General features: G+C 36.8%; 1 protein-coding gene across 4 annotated transcripts in view; it reads right to left on the bottom strand.

Annotated features, from left to right (window-relative positions):
• The window catches only part of LOC134535844 (ubiquitin carboxyl-terminal hydrolase 34), a 217,103-nt gene that overhangs the window by 60,583 nt on the left and 137,898 nt on the right, over positions 1 to 18,622 (bottom strand). For all 4 annotated transcript variants that reach the window (XM_063375171.1, XM_063375172.1, XM_063375173.1 and 1 more), the window contains 3 exons: positions 17,762 to 17,888; positions 15,612 to 15,799; positions 4,740 to 4,857 (listed from right to left, as the gene is read on the bottom strand). In XM_063375171.1, the coding sequence (XP_063231241.1) occupies positions 4,740 to 4,857; positions 15,612 to 15,799; positions 17,762 to 17,888 (433 nt within the window). The remainder of the gene's footprint in view (positions 1 to 4,739; positions 4,858 to 15,611; positions 15,800 to 17,761; positions 17,889 to 18,622) is intronic.

The following is an 18,622-nucleotide window of genomic DNA, read 5'->3' as shown; positions in this document are numbered from 1 at the left end:
ATTTGCCTTTTATGGTAGACGCGGTAGTTGCTTACAGTGTTACAACTTATCTTTCAGGTCGCACGTCGACCTCGGCCGGCCGCTAGTGCTAGATAGTGAATTGGCAATGCAGTTGTGCCGTATATATTTTGGACGTTCAGTATTTGTTTATACTGTGTTATGTGATGTCAGCAACAATTAACATTAATGTGTGTCCAGATGTAGTAAGAGAAAATATGTAATGACCAAAAAGAGTCCTGGATAGCCGTTTTTAAATCCTCTGAAATCATGTTTTTTTTAGACGCGATATATAATTGCTATGCTACGCTTATTTGATAAGTTTCCATTCACGTGTGACATTTCAAGAGTAGTACAGTTAGAGCACCCCTCAACAATAAGTCCCACAAGCAGAACTCCCGATATCCGGAACTAATTTTCCAAAAAAATTAAAACATTACAAAACACCTCCAAAACATTTCCGCACTGGAACGAGGCGTTTTGGCTTTTGCCTGACTGTACATGTAGGCGCGCGCGCACGTCTGTCAGAGAGCTAATTATAGCCTGTCTTTCCCGCGCATTGCGTAAATACACCGCTGGTTTTCGCGTAGGACGTGAATTACTATAAAGATATTTATCCTATAAGTAGTTTTATTGATTCACTATGTCAAGTAAACGGAAAATTCCGGCCGGCCCGAGAGTATGTACACCGACTCCCACTATACACGCTGACACACGTGATAGCGAGTAACATTTACTTCCAATGTGTGATGCTTTCAGTTTGTAGACAATAATTTAGTGTGCAAATATGTATTATGTTAATATTTATACTTTAATATATGGTTAAACAGTCTACTTTTATCTGTATTTTCTATCTCTGTGTTTTTAAACGAGATGCTTGAAGTGTTATTCTTGTGTATGTGAAATGTAAACTGTGCGTGGCAGTAACTATACACTCTCCAGGAAGTGCGAATCACTAACACGTCAACACAGAAGTATCACAACACTGCAGCTGTAGTCCTACTACCTCCCCCGAACCCTCTTCATCGTCCTCTTCGCTCACGCACGCCCCCACCCACCCACAGAGATAAGAAACACCCGCTTGCCAGCTTGCTAGAATGAAAGTTATTCAACCAGCCCGGAGTTTAAAGATTTTGGAATCAAAAACAAACTAATATCATCAATTTAAAAATAAGTTACCTAACTTTTATTTTTCCGCCTTGCAGAAAGAAGCAGGTTTCCTTTGTCACTATTCTTTTTAAAACGCGTCTTATTGCCACCAATTGCAGCGTTTCCCACCTATTTCAATTTAAAAATGTGGCTTCGTGGTAGCGCGATACAACAAAACAAGTAGTGACGATCTCCGACATGTGCGACATCTGTTATGTGTTACTGCAATGAACCTCTGCGTGCGGAGTGCCCGACATCTGTGTGTGGACGCGTGAACTACGATGTGTAAAATTCGTTCTTCGTATACCGATTACAAAGGTTACGGCGGAACAGATTTTGCAGCTGGTATTGCTTCTAAATGGATCCTGCTGTTTCTAACTCATGCACACATATGTGTTGTATAATATTATTATTTTGTTTCCCATTTCCAATCAAATTATACTAGCATTCGTCTACTAAACTTCGCCGTTTTTAGAAATAATTAGTTAATAAAATAAGACGCATACCGAAATTTCGATTAATAACATTTTAAGATCCATCCTTACTCTGTAAATAATATTTTACCAAAATCCAATTTATGTCATGGTATTTACAGAATCTGCTCCACCGCAAACATCGATTTTGCTGCTCGGAACCACATGTATCGCGCACTCTTAATACATGATATGTTGGCTGCATCATAAGAACGAGAAAAGACCCAAAAATTTCTTGAGTAGCAAGTTTTGTAAAATTTTTGGGTGACAGACATCAAAACTTGGGTAAAATTGGAGAAATTAATAAAGGACCTTTATCTTGCAAAATCCAATCCCTCAAAATAGTGGAATTATTAATGTCATTGGAGCATTTGGCTCTAAAATCTGTGGCTGGGAAAAATGTAACTGACTAGGGGTGAAAGTGCTGGGATTGGCGTGACCAGACGTGTCAGAAGGGCCTATGAAAGGAAAAACATGCTACAGGAGAAGGGGGTGGGAGTGATGGAAAAAATTGACCAGCCAGCCTGGAGGTATGAAAGAGATGGTGGTGTAAAGAACCGTGGACTTGAAATAATTTAGAGTGAAGGCATGTGGACAGAACAAAGGGAGTTTTTGTTTTGAGTGCTGAAAGACAACTTTAAATCGTGGCAGTTTATTTTTTCATAAGTTTTAAAAGTATATTGAGCCTGTGTTATTTTTATATAGGTCTACTTTTATTTGAATTGATCATCCCTGGGCTGCTCAAATTGGGAGGGGAGGGGAGAATGCTCTTTGTTGGTGTTGCCTGGAGACTTAAAGTGAATTTAACAGACGTGTGCGTGTTGGTTGCCGGCAATATACCACAGTGTTTTACAGGGAAAAGGATTAGCTGTTATGCTTTCTGTGATAGTACCGGTACGGACCTTATATTTATGGTTCTCGGTGCCGGTTAATTTGCTGAGAACCGGGACGACCCATCACTTCAAACACAAGAATACAAGCTCACAATACACAATACAAGCTCATTAATTCAAATTATGCGTCTTGTGATTTTCAAATTTTTACATATTAAATATTTTTCCTGTTAGCAAATTAGATATTTAAAATCTAACATCAAATAAATCAAATTTAATATAAATAATTGAAATGTAAGTTTAATGTTGAAACATCTCTACTGCCTTAGGCTCATGTAGAGGCAGTGCGCTGCGCCATATGTACAGGCTTAACGATCCATCTATTGGTGCGCAATACTGTGAATAACTTTTTGTCCGGTTAGCTTATTTTATTGGAGTTAATACATTTGATTTCCTGATTTTGAGGTTTCAATAGTTAAATTTGGCATGTGAATGTGTTTAAGGTCACTGTATACAAATTTTATTGATATCTGGCTACATTAAAAATGATTTGTTTACATATTTTGATAACAGCCCCTTAATGCTCATTTTTACCCATTTCAGCATGTAGGTTAGGTTAAAAAGTAGCTGAATATAATTTTGTAGTATATTTCTTTGTATTTTAATTGACAGTTTGTGTATCATCATTCTTATGGTGTTAAAGTTGATGCACACAGAGAGGCAGGTGATGTCTTGATGTGTGAGAAAGAGACAGAAATGGGTGTTCCCCGCCAGGCGTGGGAACTCAAGAACAATTATCGTTATCCTGAAGTGACATGACAGAGAATTAGAAAAGAACAGAGAAGGGAAAGTCCCTGATAATAAGCAGATAAAAGCTTTTCATGTGTCATAAAGTGTACCATGATTGGCCAATTTTCAAAGTATGTTTAAAGCTTGTTTGTGATTGGCTGTGGGGGGACGGCAGTTGTCAGGTTGATTGGTAGTTGTCGTTGTGGTAGTAGCTCTGAACGTTCGTGGTCGGGCAATGGCTAGAGAAGAAGTATATAACAGTAAATTGATCCCACGGATGTGTTTCGGGCTATATCTGCTAGGACCTTATTGAACACTGTAATTAGAATTTGTTTCACCACAGTCATCTGTGTAAACCTGCAATGAGACACTGATATTATTTTCATTTTTTTTACAGTGTTCCAAGGACAGAGTCCTTGGCTTGTACCGTGAATTATTGTGCAACATTGAAAATGTAGTTTTGTTAAATAACCTTTTTTAATTCTGACATTTTGATACCAGTTGAATATCAATTGTCTTAGAAGCAGCAAATTTTTTTTGTGGATAATCTGGCTGCCATCGTGTTTTGTGATTTGAAATTTAAAGCAGTAAAAATATTTATATTTTAAATCAAAAGATTGTTAATAATCACAGCTAACGGAATTAAACCATATTTGTGGCACCCAGAAAAAAACTTACTTCAGAGTTTTTGTACATAACTGTCAGACCAATTAGAACTTGCTGGGAGGTCTGAACTGTTATAACGTTTCCACGAAATTGTTAATGTTTGCTGCTGATCATAAAATTAAAATAAAAAATCTAGTTCACATGGAAGCTTTTATGTAATTTAACTAAAGTAAATATGTTAACAAACTATTAGTCTTTTTTTTTAATAACCTGTGTAAATTATTCTTTCTACTCCCATGAATTCACAGGGCCAGCCAATATACTATAAAATCATAAAAATAAACAAGTTGTAAATTGAATGCCATCCAGTCTTATTTTACAATAACTTAAAAAAAGTGACTATATTACAATGTACATCTTCCTAGATTGAAAAGAGTATTAATTTGTAAATACAGCAAAACCATCTTAAGAATTTCTTAGTTTAAGGTTCAGTACAAACTGCAATTTTTTTTCTTTTTTTTTCTTACTTATTCTAAATATTTATGAAATAATATTCAGAAAATGGGTCCATAGAAATAAGGTTTGTATGCATTAAAATCTGTGAGAATTGCAATAGTACAAAAATAATGATGGGAAAATTAAATAACCCAACAATTCTTAATCCTGCTGGGCAAGTTCAATTAATTTTGCCCTTGAACTATAAACATGCACTATTTCCCTTTCCACAAGTCTTCCTGGCTAGTAGGATCCTCGACAAAATTCATAACGGAGGGCAGTGATTTGCACATGGTCTTTGTGCTAGATGACTGATTAATTTAGAGCTATGATTAGCTGATAAGCAAATTTGAAACTTGACTAATCATGGCAGCTCAGGTTCAGTAATGTAACTCACCAACGACAGCAACATCTTGATGAAGCGTGTTACGCACGACTGACTGCCGATTTTTTCTGGTTCTCCCAATCCTTCATCGTCTGAATCGCCTTTCAAATACAATGGTGCATGGTTCTGCCTGGTAAAAGGAAAAAACAACTATTTGCAAGTGAGCTCTCAAACACTATACCTAGAGACAAGATTTTGTGGTGTTATTTTAAGACAAATTTAGGTGCAAAGAAATAAAGATGTCGGTGTTATATGGTTTTATTTTTTTGCTCAAAAAACCCACGGCAAAATTTTCTTGCTTTTCTGTACGACATGCAAATTTATTAAAACAAATATTAATAAACACTAAAACCTCATGATCTAATTAAAATTAAGTTCATTTGCAAATTCATAGATAATTAAGTTCATTTGCAAATTCATAAATTCAAACTTTTAGATAACTACTAAAAATTTCACGACTTAATTACAATCACATACACTACAAAATTACACAATTAAGCACTTCCAAAGTTACAATTAAGATGGTTTTATTGAAATGCTAACATAGTTAAATTTTTCACATTTTCTGGAGTGAGATGTTGTCTTCTGTCACTAACTACCAGTGAGTACCTGGAAAATGAACGTTCTGCATCAACATTTGATGTTGGGAACCAGATTTCCCTTAAACTGGCTTGAGCAAATTCACTGTAGTCCCCTTTAAGGGAGCAAAGTACCTTTCCAACATCGTGCTGGAAATTTGGTATTTCGACACGTTTTTTTTTTTTCTTATTTTATATAATTTTAAATTATTTTTGGAAATTTTATTTTGCTTTATAATTTGGTTACTATAGGATGATTTACACTTTGTTAGGCTGGTGTACTCTCCTTAGTTAAACTTTGTGCCAGTAGACTGGAGCGCCTTTCCCAGAGACCTATCGGATCTTTTGCAGATCTAAGACTTTGCTGGCCGTCCGTTTGACATTTCTCTCGCTTGCAGGCATGTCCCAGGCCTGTAACTTTACTTCACTTCATGACTAAAACTGCATACAATAGCTCTGGACGAGTTGTTACCATTTCTCAGAGACGAGCTGACCATAGCCTTTACCGTCACAAATACGTCTTAGGTTCTCTCCTCGAAAGGCACGTCATGGACGCTCGTTCCCAGCGTCATTGCGTTTTATGCCCCCCACTTACTCCACACCCACCCTTCAGTTCTAAGAATTCAGCTCCGGAGCATTGCCCTGCCGTTAACCCCGCCAAGCGTTGGCCGGCGTCAAGGACGAATTGCATAAAAAATGTGTGTGCAAAGTTGGATCCCACGATATCTAGCGGCAGAAACAGTAACTTATTATCTTGGCCGCCAGAGTGCTGCACCAGACTGCCCCTTTAGCCCCTGTGTATAGCAGACGTCTTGGGCGAGTCGATTCTTTTTTATTTCAGACACCCTCAACAGGTAGCGCTAAAGTCGGCCAGTGCTACCAACTTCGAGACATCGAAGTCAGAGTTTTTTATGATCCTCACTTGGGGAACTTCGGAACCTTTCGGTCCGGGCTCCCAGTCCCCCCCCCCCCCCCCAACCCACTTTTGGTTCAACATTTACTTTTAATTACGAGACGCGGTTCTTCGCGAGACACTTCGTGTTGCGACTGCAGACGGACCGTTTGCGATTATCGGCGAGTCGACGAGACACTGCAAGACTTCCATCCGGCCGCAACCGACGATGTAGTCGCTTAAATAAGGGATGGTATCCCTGTAATCTTCTTCAAGTAGTTTAGTCCATCTGCATAGTACCAAGTGTAATAGTTATTTTCTTTTAATTTTTTTTTTTTTTGAAATGGTAGAAACATTTGCGCCAGCCGCGTATTCGCGTATTCCAGTTCCTGGCTGGCAACGCATCGGAAAATAGAAGCCAACTTCCCTGTCTGGTGAGTTACGATCCGCGACATTCCCCAACCTCCCCTTAACTTTCGCGGGCATTCTCTGCCCAGTTTATACTGTCTGTGTTCTAGTTCTGATCAGTTTTGATTCGGACTGTTCCAGACAGGGTCCGAGAGCCGGACGCCGAATTGGCAATTACACCACCCTTCCTCAACAGCACACAGGTGCCCTGGCATCATGTTCCCGCGTGATCTCCGGGGAACGAAGCCCTGACCTCCGGTGCTACTGTATCTTTCAACCTTTTTTTGAACTTTCCTAAATTACTCCGTCAGACGCAGTTCATCATATAAATATCATTTCTGGACTTTAAGAATATATATACTGGGATAGTTTAAACATATTTGTATTCTTTTTATTGGTTTATGTATTTTTTTTAATGAAACCTTTTTATAATTTAATTTAGGGCTAGCCCATATTCTTTTAAATATATCTGAGAGCTAATTAATTAAGTAATTGAAATTGTATGTTAATAATGTAACCAGTACAACTGTTTACAGTATATTATTATTATTTTCATTATTATTGTAACATTAATTGTATATTTCATAAGCCGATCTTATGTATTTAATTATTTTATTGTAAAGAGGACAACCAAAGTTTAACATATATCACACATCTAATTGCCAGAGACAACACACCTTTTAACTTCAGGGTCATCTAAGCAATATTCTTTGGAAACTTTATTCATTTGCTTTAGTTCAGCACTCTTACACGCTTATATCCAAGTTTTATTTCACTAAGCAATTAATTTGGTTTGCGGATTTTTTCCATAGCTCCTTGGTTGCTAGGGACTGAAAATAAATAGTTAGAAGGAAGAAGAAGAGAGACGCCATCGTCATCTTGCAGCGGGAAGACGTTTCTCAGGCTGGGGCGAACCAAAGCCTTGGTTGCCACCCGAGGAATTGAAGATTCGCGTCATCCGCGGTCGTGTGCTATCTAGAATTCTCCACACTATTATTTGTGAGAATAGTTCTGTACTGAATAAGTCTCAGATAGGGAGTATCGGCGACATCTAGTGCCAGCTTCCGCGTCGGTCCCGTTTGTCCCCATAGTGGTTCCGGACGACTGATGTCAGCACCAGCTACGATCGGCCACGACTTTTGGTGAGACCGATCCAAATTAAAACAGACTTTTTAGGACGAGAGGGAAGTCGATTCTTCAGCCAGACACCCGGCTACTTCAGATCTTCTGTAGTTCGCCAATTACAGCTTCCAGCGTCCAGTGTTCCAACGTCGCAGCAGACCACCTGGAGGTCCTAGGAAGAGAGCCTCAAGCCTCCGACAGATTATAGCTAGACCTGGCATGGTAGTCGATGTGTTCCTGTGACGTCATTTACATCTACTTACTGACACCTAGGTCTGAACAAAATGATAACATACACAGTAAATTATTTTGGTTGTTCCTCTCGCTGAATTACATGTTAACAGTAACTTCACGTCAATATCAAAGAACCCATTAAAATCGTATGTTTTCCAGCTATTGCTATTTCATTTACAGTAAATGTCAGTTACGTATAAAACAGACCGGGTCATAGGTAATGCAAATTTCCACTAGTCACACAACACTACCTAATTTATTTTTAATAATTACTCTCCTGCCAGTAATACAATGCAGTGACGTGCTAGCTGGATTAGCAGTCTGGGTAATCGATACAGCAGCAGCGTTCCTGAGATCTACTGCGGAGAGAATAGGAGCCAAAACCCCGCAAGAACAATAATTATGTACAGTTGGCCACATACATAACATATAATACATATTTCAATTAGAATAACTTTTCTATCTGTTATAAATTTTCCTTAAATAAATGTGACGTGATTATATTCAGAGGAATCACACCTTGTTTCTGTATATTTCTAATATCATTGTGAAACCTTAAAGATCCCCAGCACAACATCAATTTGGCTTGTTTCTGGCAATGAAAGTTCATCCTCAATTATTTTTTTGAAAGCAACATAGCCATGTATGAATATATCAATGGGAAGATGGGAAACAGAAGGCAAGTTATGCAGAGACTTCTGTAGGTTTGCATCTTCTATGCTAACCCTACTCACATTTCTTGGGTTGAACAGCAAATTAATGGCATTAAAGACTCTTAGACAAGGATCGTTGTCAATAAGCTCACCCAGTTTCATTTCACATTTAAGTGAAATCAACTTTAGGCACTGTTTCACATTCGCCTGTTCCACTGTGTTAAGATCAGATAATTTTTCATTCACATTGGAGGAAAATACACCAACACTCAAAAGATGAAATTTTGTTTTGATGTCGCTCACTTTTGATGAGAGAAGATGTGCTGTTGGGTAGGATGATCCTTCCAGAAGGGTAAGCAAATCGACTAAAGATGCACAATTTTGTGACACGAATAAAGCTTGTAGATCTGTCACTTTGATCTCTTCTAGTGTAATTTCATTCAAAAATTAAACTCCACTGTTTTCGATACTGATTTTGTCCAGAAACTCGATAATGTCACGCAAATGCTCATTAATGTAGTCAACGGACTCAAACCAAGTATTCCATCGAGTTATTACCGGCTGAGGAAATAACTTGTGCTTCGAAAGATTTGATGGATATTTTGCCTTTAGAAATCCAATGTACTGGTGTTTGCGCTTTCTTGTGTTGAGGAAAGCATTTTTCACTTTCACCACAACATTATTAAGTTCCTCCATGTTAGTCTGCCACACAACTCCAACCAAATGCAGTTTGTGTGACAAACAATCTGGACATGGAGTAAATGATCCCCAAACAGACCCTGCAGTGTTGTGGCACATTTTCTCATGTACCGTGCCGAATCAGATACAAATGCTACAACTTGTTTATACTGCACCTCATACTTTTGAATAACATCAATAACTGCCCGGGCACAAGATGATGAGTCTGCACAGTCCAGCACAGCAGATACAACGAGAAATACTGACTGTGCTGTGGATGGTTCAAGTGTTGTTGAAAACACAACGCCCCCTCTGTCAGTGGTCTTGTCACACAAAATTACAATAGGTTTATCCTTTACTGCCGTTTTAATGTCTTCTCGTTTTTTATCTGCTACTACTGGTATGTATCTTTTGCGAAGCCAGTCGGCGCACAGTGGGGCAAATGACTGATATCCCTGGACAAAACCTAAAAAATTTAAATTAAACATTTACTATAATTTATATGTTTTAGTGTTAGGTAATGTCCAGAGCATCTAAAACCACCGGAAATGGACCATTTGTTCTAACTGCTTTCTTGTGAGAAGCCTGCAAAGTAGCTTGTTTATACGGATTCCATATTTTTGCTTTCCTAACGTCACAAAAGTAGGATAATCCCATCTTCGTTAGCGGTAAAAAACTGCAAGGAAATAGTATGGGTATTAAACAACATACTGTCCTGATCTAGGTGAGACCGAAAAACCTTAAGAAATTTATATTAATCATTTTATATTTAATTTTTATGTGTGAGACGTTGAGTTCGGCACATATATTCGTACGTTCTTAGACTTACAAAATTTGCCCCACTAGTCCCCACTTTAATTTTGCTATTGAAATATTCAGAAAACATTTCTTTATAACATACACAAAAATTACGTGCTACCTCTTGCTACTTTAGCAGTAAAGTGGGTCTGAGTGATAACGTGCGCGTCTCAGAGCGCGGGCCCAGGCAGGGAAGCCAGTGGCCGGACGGACTGGGAGTGCTGACCAACGACTGAGGGAGATTTGACCTACGTAAGCATGTTTATAGATAGAGCAGGGCTGCTGCCAGTAGTTAGTGGGAGTTACTCAACGCGTGTGTCTTGCATGCAGTGAACGCATCTTCACAGTTATGTCGGTCACATGCACGCACCGCGAGATATACAATCTTCTCATGAAAAAGAAAAACGATACTTGGAACCTTCGGTATTTACATGTGTGTGAACATGTTGAAAATAAACTTGACTTGAGCGACAATAATGTAATTGTCAGGCATTCGGTCTCAAGAATATGTTCTCGTGTTAGAAAAAAATGGAAACAACACTGCAGAAACGAAGAAAAATTTAATACTGCTTGCAAAGAATGGCTGGACAAGACTGTACGGTTCGAGAAGCCTGCTGCAGTGGAAAGCACTCACATTAAATCAGGTAAGCTACATTTTTATACAAGGATTACCACTACATATTTTTTCCGTGTATAAGTCGTCTGTCGTTAAGTGAGCACTCCAAACAAAATAACTTAACGTTTGATATCGCGCTTGTGTTTGGTGCTTTTAAGAGTTTGAATGATTTACGGAATTATTCATCTTGATGCAGGCATATTAATTGTTTTAGTTGCATTTTTTGAGATTTTTTCTTCAATTTTAATTTTGTAATTTTCATGGTACATATACCACCCAGAACGTTAAGTGAGTTTTGTAATATGAACCGACTTCTTTTAGTTCTTTATCATCAATTTAAAAACCTGTACAGAAATCTTGGGAATGCTGCACCGCTCCCATCACCTTCAACGAAGATGCTGAACGAAGTATTAATTTTTAGTGACAATGTACAACTTCACAGAGAAACGAACGAACGATTTTAGCACAATGTCTCTTACATGAATAACATTTTAAATTCGCAGTTAGTACCATATAAATTTATATAACTTGAACATACAAACATTTAAAGAGGCTTGGCTTCTGGGTTGTAGCCGCGACCAAGGCGAATAATTCACTGAAGTTTAATGATGGCGACTGCAATGTCAACCGAAACGTCGATGAACTATTCGCCTTGGTCATGGCTAAAACCCAGAAGCCAAGCCTCTTCAGACAATGACCTCTAAAGACTGAAATGTTTATATACACATTTAAATTACCAGTGTATTTGAGCCGAAATACTAAGAAATTTAGAACTTAAATATTTATGTTATCACTTAAAAATGGAGGGCCTATAGATGAGCATAAAAAAACTTAAATGAGTGTATCTTTTTTCTACACAGGAGGTCGCCCAACGAAGGATTTCGAGAGTAGCTGTATGCGCAGCAAAAGAAGAAAAACGGAAGAAGTCAGAGCTACTACTTCAACTGCAGTTCTCACCTTCTCTGCTGGTATGAAGCTCCGTGCGGATGGTAGACATAAAGAAGCCAGGCTCGTAAATGAAGCACTTCATACGACACCATCACGTGCGGAAAAAATAGCTATATCATGGAGGTCTACGCAGCAGTCTAAAGCAATTAAATGTTACTCTCCTCAGGAAGCGCTGTCTCTCATAATAGAGACTGACCTGTCCCGCACTTCATACCAGACACTTCGAATTCAGGCAAAGGAGAGAGGAGTAAAATTGTACCCATCCTATAAAATAATCCAAGATGCGAAGAAAGAATGTTACCCTTTAAAGGACATCATCATAACAGAACAGAAAGCCGAAATAAAATTGCAGGAGCTTCTTGATCTAACTTCAAAGCGGATTTTGTCCCTTCAAGTAAATGTGCTCGGTGCATTGTATAAACCGGTCAAAAATTTAGTGTTAATATCTAAGTGGGGATTTGATGGGAGTAACCAAACTATGTACAAACAGAAAGTGACTGAAAGTGATTTTGAAGATGGTAATTTATTGATGACCAGTGTTGTGCCTCTTCAAATGTACTGTCATGAATTTAAAACTGGAAACAAAACAGTGTGGCAAAATCCGCGACCATCGTCAACTAGATTCTGTCGACCATTAAAACTTGAATTCCGTAAAGAGACTACAGAGGTTATAACAAGAGAGCAAGAACATATTGAGAGGCAAATTAAATCACTTATTCCATCTGAAATTTCACTACCTGGCTATGAAGGTATTTATGTGGAACACAAAATGCTGCTAACTATGATTGATGGAAAAATCAGTTCAGCTATAACACAGACAGCATCCAGTCAACGTTGCAGTTTGTGTGTAGCGCTCCAAAAAAACATGAATGACATCGATAACCTAGAAAAGAGAACAGTTAGCGAGAAAGCATTGGAGTATGGATTATCGACCCTTCACGCCTACATAAGATTTTTCGAGTGGCTGCTTCACGTGAGTTACAGACTGGACTTAAAAGTGTGGCATGTTAAAAAAGAACACAAACATTTGCTTGAAGAAAAGAAGTTTGCTGTGCAGTCTAGTTTTCGAAAAGAAATGGGCCTTCTTGTAGACATAGTTAAACAAGGTCATGGCACTACCAATCACGGCAATACTTCACGTCGTTTTTTTCGAAAACCCAATGTGTTCAGCATCGATTACAGGACTGTCAGAGAAACTGATAAAGAGATGCGACATAATACTGCGCACACTATCTTGTGGATATGCTGTCAGTGCCCTAGCTTTTCGGCAATATGCACTCGATACAGCGCGGCTTTATGTTCGTGACTACCCATGGTACTCCATGCCTCCTTCTGTGCATAAGGTTCTGATCCACGGTTCAAATGTCACTGAAGTCGCATTGCTCCCGATTGGAATGCTAAGCGAAGATGCTCAGGAAGCTAGGAACAAAGACTTTCGCAGGTTCCGAGAGAGGAGATGTCGAAAAATGAGTAGAGAAGTGACTAACCAAGACCTCCTTAATATAATGCTTATATCATCTGATCCTGTGATTTCCTCTGTTAGAACTCTTCCGCCAAGAAAACTCAAAATAATGAAGCCAGAAGTTATTTCCTTACTTGAAACTCCTTCCTTATCTAACTCTTCTGTTTATAGCGGCAGTGATGATGATGATGATGATGATGATGATGATGATGATGATGATGATGATGATGATGATGATGATGATGATGATGATGATTAGGAAAATATTATTTAAAGACAAAGTATACATAATAAAAGTGTATATTTTTATTCTAAACACAGTTTTTAATGTTTTACTAATAAAATTCTTCTTATATTGTTAACTTATCACACCTATTATCGGAAACAATTATAATAAAAATAGGAATTTCTTCGTACTGGGTACATATTGTAGTGTTAGTTTGCTCATGCAGTGATAGGGATGTGGTAACAGTAATGAAACATTACATTATACGAGGTCAGAGGTTTTGTCCGGGAAACTCAGCCCTCTGCCCCACTGTGCGGCGGTTGGGAGATAACCACCAACCTTCACAAACTCCTTGTACCACTCCCGTAGTTTTGGATGATCCAGCTTCTCCACTGGCACGTTGGCAGACACAAAAGCATCTGTCGTTTTTAATAAAAACTCTTCTTTGTCGTCTACCTTTTTCGCTGAGTTTTCACATTCTACTATGGAAACTTGTCGTTTAACAGATGAGTTTTGCCTCAAACGCTTATGTTTCTCACTCGCGTCTCTTGTAGTCTAGCCTGCAGTTACAGAACTTGCACATTAAAATTTTATCACTGAAATAAAATCCTTCGCTGGAAAATTCTTTCGATCGGTCACTGGCAGAAACCTTCGTTTTAGGCATTATCAACAATTTTTAATTACATAGGAAGAATTTAACCTCTTAATATGCAAAAACTTGCAGTGCTGGAAAGATCAAAACAATGGAGAATAGAAGTGAATACAAACGCATACCGAATACCAACATACGTACGTGAAAATTAATACCGACATAAACATGTACTATTTATTATTTACAATTGTTACGTTAAGCAGGGTTAATTTTATTTTCGTACCCTACGTACTTTATTTTAAATAAACAGTAAAAGCAATGCGCTTTAGTGTGTAATATTTTAATGATTAAAAAGGTAATCTTAGAAAAACATATTTTGGACGTTTGTTATTTTTGTATTTACAGAAAGTGAACGGCGGCCATTGTATCATAGTTATCAACATCGTAAATTATTATGGTACACAAGATTACCGTTTAAAGAAAATATTACGTTAATTCCGAGACTTCATTTTAAAATCTATAATGAATCACCGTTGCATATAATATATATGGCTGCTAGTTACTGTCAGAAATATTTGATTGTGCTGAAGATAGTGAATTGTCCTTACAGAATGGAAAAAAAAAACGTAAATAATCAGGATAGACGTAATTTCGTGACATATCGCGAATTTCGCACAGTTTCATTTTATTTTGTGTTTTCAGGCGATTTTCGGTGTTATTTCGTTTTATCGCGCATTACCATATAATCGTGCCTCTAACTATACCATCAAAGTAAGTCATTACTTGTGTGTTATCAGCAAAGGCCAGGGAGTCTATAAAAACTTGATGAGCCATTTTCAGAACCTTTAAAGACCTTTCAATAACATTTTTTTCACAACTTTTTTTTACATCGCAAGGTTTACATATGTAGAGAAAAGTTTTTATGGTTTTAAGAAGTTTTTTTTAAACAGACAATTTCAGAGTTATTCTTTTTATTTAATTATAAAAGCTGTTTTGTAACACACCACAAAAATAAGAGTAAAATTTATATGCTGCATTTTTAAAGTAATATAATTTTTAATACATTATTCTATACAACAGATACATTTAGAACAATAAAAAAATATTAGTGAGAATTTATGGTTTAAAATTGACTGAATAAGAAATGCAAAATAAAACAAATTAAATAAATTTTCCTGATCCATGCACTTTGGTACAATTTTTTGTCCGGAAATAATGACATTACTTGGATTTCAAACATTAAAAGATTCCTTTTTTTATGATTTGAATAAGTTTCTTTTAAATGCTACTTGATTTCATGACAACTTGCATTTTGATGTTATGCGATGTTTCGACACGCTTTACGGTGTTATTTCGGTTTTATCACACTTCACCATATAATCTTGTCGCTAATAATAAGCAAAATAAACATAGCGAACTCAAGCTAATATTGGCAGAAATGTGCAAATTTTTTTCAGATATATTTACCATATGATATAAGTGGACAGTCTGCAAATATTTATATATAAGGTGCAACAAAAAAAACTAAATGCACGTTAGCAAAAGGATGCAGCTCCCCGTCTATTTAATTCGGGACTTTTTGATTACTTTCGTCACCAGTCCTCCAGTTTTCGTTATTCTTTTCGGTTACTTTCGTGACCCTGCAGAGACAAACCCCCGAGATAATCCGTTCCTGACCTGAGCCTCTGGATGACGTGGATGCACAGCCGCTGGAACATCTGCCTCACGATCTGGTTGGGGCACTTGATGAGTATCTGGACCGGCCACCACTCGTCCTGTGCCATGTGGTCCAGGAACCACTCGCACGCCGCCTGCGATTGGTTGAACTGCTTCGTCAGCAGCTCCACCCACTGCACCATGGTCGGCTGGAAAACCACGCAGGCGTGCCCCACTGAACGTTTTTACTTTTTACCATGCGACGAGAGGGGGAAACAAGCATTGGAGAGAACGAGAAACTGGGAAAGATCATGAAGAAGATGACGATGAGATAGAATGAGTAATGATCTGCTTGCAATTTTGTTTCAGTTGATGTACAGTAAACTCCCTATTATCCGCGCATGCTACGAAAAAATACAGCACATGTGTAAATCTGTATTTTATTACAAGTGAGCAAATTTGAACTCTACTGACGAGTGTATTGCGTGCAGTATACAGTGAAACGCCACAGGCCTTCTCGGAACTCGCGCAGTAGGCTGGCATGCGTTGCTATTTTTGTCTCTGTCGCGCTTTGTTTCTAGTCGTATGGTTGAGCACTTTTATGTTTACAGTAATTAAATGTATTGTATGTTAATTATAGTAAAGTACTAAAATTTTAGCATAATTAAATTTTTTTACTGTTAATTGTAACTTTTAATGTACATAAATTTTTAGATTTTTAAGTTGAAATTAATGTTTCCTTTTTGGTTTCCCATTTTCGGCTCTTTTGCGGATTATCCGCGATTTTCACCATCCGCGGTGGCCCTGCCACTTAATTTCGCGGATAATCGGGAGTGTACTGTACATGTTATGCAAATTCTTACTTTAAAATAAAACACAAGTTTGCATACGGCATGTCTATAGCTGTCTATAGCATAACTCTTCAGTAGATTGACCCTTTAGTCCTGACAAAATACCCCACCAAACAAATACATGCCAATAAAAAAAAACTAATGATTATGGTATTTAAAATGACAAAATTTTACTTCTAATTCGTGAGATTTCGAAGCAGCAATCGGTCATTAATTTGAAGCCAAGTTGCCAAATGAGTTTATGTACATCAGGTATTATTAAAATTTAAATGCACAATAAAAACATGTTAATCCAGTTCTCGTTGATCCAACTCCAGATAATCTGGATCAGATTTGTAGACATTTTATTTAATGTTCTCATAAAAATTTTTTAACTATGTTAGCAAGAACGTAACTATAAGTATGCCAAATATTCACTTTATAGTTTGATTCAATGCATAGATAGTAGAATTATGGTAACAAAATGCTTTTTGTTGAGTTTAAGAAAGCACACCAGCTGACATACATCATGGAGTACTCGGATCGTACGCCCGACACAGCTCCAGCTGTACTATCAACGATAAAGCATTTGTGTGACAATGCTTTATTCAAACGTCATACATGGATGAATTCTTTCATTCTTTGTTAAGAAATGATGTGAAAGTTATTTTTTTTTTATGTCTTTTAAACAGTATAAGGCATGCATACTAGGTATTTCTGTTAGAGAACTTAGTTTTTATTGTAATAAACAGTAAGTCTGCTTATTTAAGGATTTTGTTTAGCTTACTACCCATTTTACACAGATTTTCTGGATTTTCTATTGTCCAGAAAGCCTTTGGTTACAGATAGTCTAGACTCTAGATAGATGAGCTTTACCTGTATGTGGCCATGGGCCAAAACATGTACTATGACACAATCGAAAAGTGTTTAGATTAGCACACTTATACTACACAATGTCATAAATTTCTAGTAAAATATGTTTAATGAGAATGATAATCTAAACATACTAGCACAATGATGTTTGTATTACTAGGAACAATTTACATATATTAAATGAATTAATAAAAGTTAGCTTGAAAATGATATATACAATGAAATCTCATTGCAAAATACCTGGAAAAAAAAGTATTTAAGGTACCTACTTAAAATTAAAAGTACTTTAAAATAAATAAATGTAAAATATATGCAAAATATATACATGAAATATATCCATATGAAAATATGTACATAAAGCGAGAAATATGTTAAAGAGGTAAATACTTTGTAATGAGGTTCCATTGTCTATAACTTAAAATTAAAAAAAAAAAGAAGAAAAGATTATGGTAAAATATTAAAACCTACTTTTTCTTTGGCATGGATGAAAGTCTCAATGAAGAAAGAAGTAGAAAGTTGCGCAGCTATTTTTGTAATGTCTGGCTGAGCACTTAACAGTGTCTGGGGAATATAGCCACATACTTGCCACATGAAACTGAAACATTACAAACAGATTTATTTAATTCATCAATGCTAATGGCCTGATTAAGCACAGCAACAAACTAAATATTGACAATTAACACAGAGTTTAAAAATAAACACATAAAAAGTGAATACTATGCATTTTACAGTTTAAATCTCTGACCATAAGTTTAACATTTTCTCAAATACATCAGCTTAATTTCAGCCATCAGATAGTATACTCAACTACAATGTATGCGGTAAGACTAAGATTAGTTTCATTTCACTATGTCATGTTGACAACAAGCTTCTATAAGAAGATATGTCATATATAAAGGACAATATAAATCATAAATCAGACCAGCAGAAAAAACTTGGAATCAACATAGGCAGTATCTGATCTCAGACCACCTGAACTACGAAATGTTTTGTTCCATAAAAAAAAGCCAAGTAAGCAAGCATGCAAAATCACAATATATGCCTAATTAATGCCTGGACACAATACAAACATTAGACATGTTGCTTCATAGTTTGTCTTCATGTTGGTAACCGCTACGTTGTTTCTTATGGAATTCTACAGTGAAAAATGAAAAATAATTTTCTGACAGAAAAAAAAGTCTTGTATTTTTCTAGTTCATAATTCCATTACATTATCACTTTATCAACAATTTTCAGTTATTGTGGCATATTTATGCAGTGTTCTATTTCCATTACAAATTTAAAAAAAAAAAATTATATATTGTTTTAAAATCCTATATTTTTTATTGA

Source organism: Bacillus rossius, chromosome 10 (assembly GCF_032445375.1).
Source record: "Bacillus rossius redtenbacheri isolate Brsri chromosome 10, Brsri_v3, whole genome shotgun sequence".
NCBI lineage: Eukaryota > Metazoa > Arthropoda > Insecta > Phasmatodea > Bacillidae > Bacillus > Bacillus rossius.
This window is presented reverse-complemented; position numbering and strand designations above follow the sequence as displayed.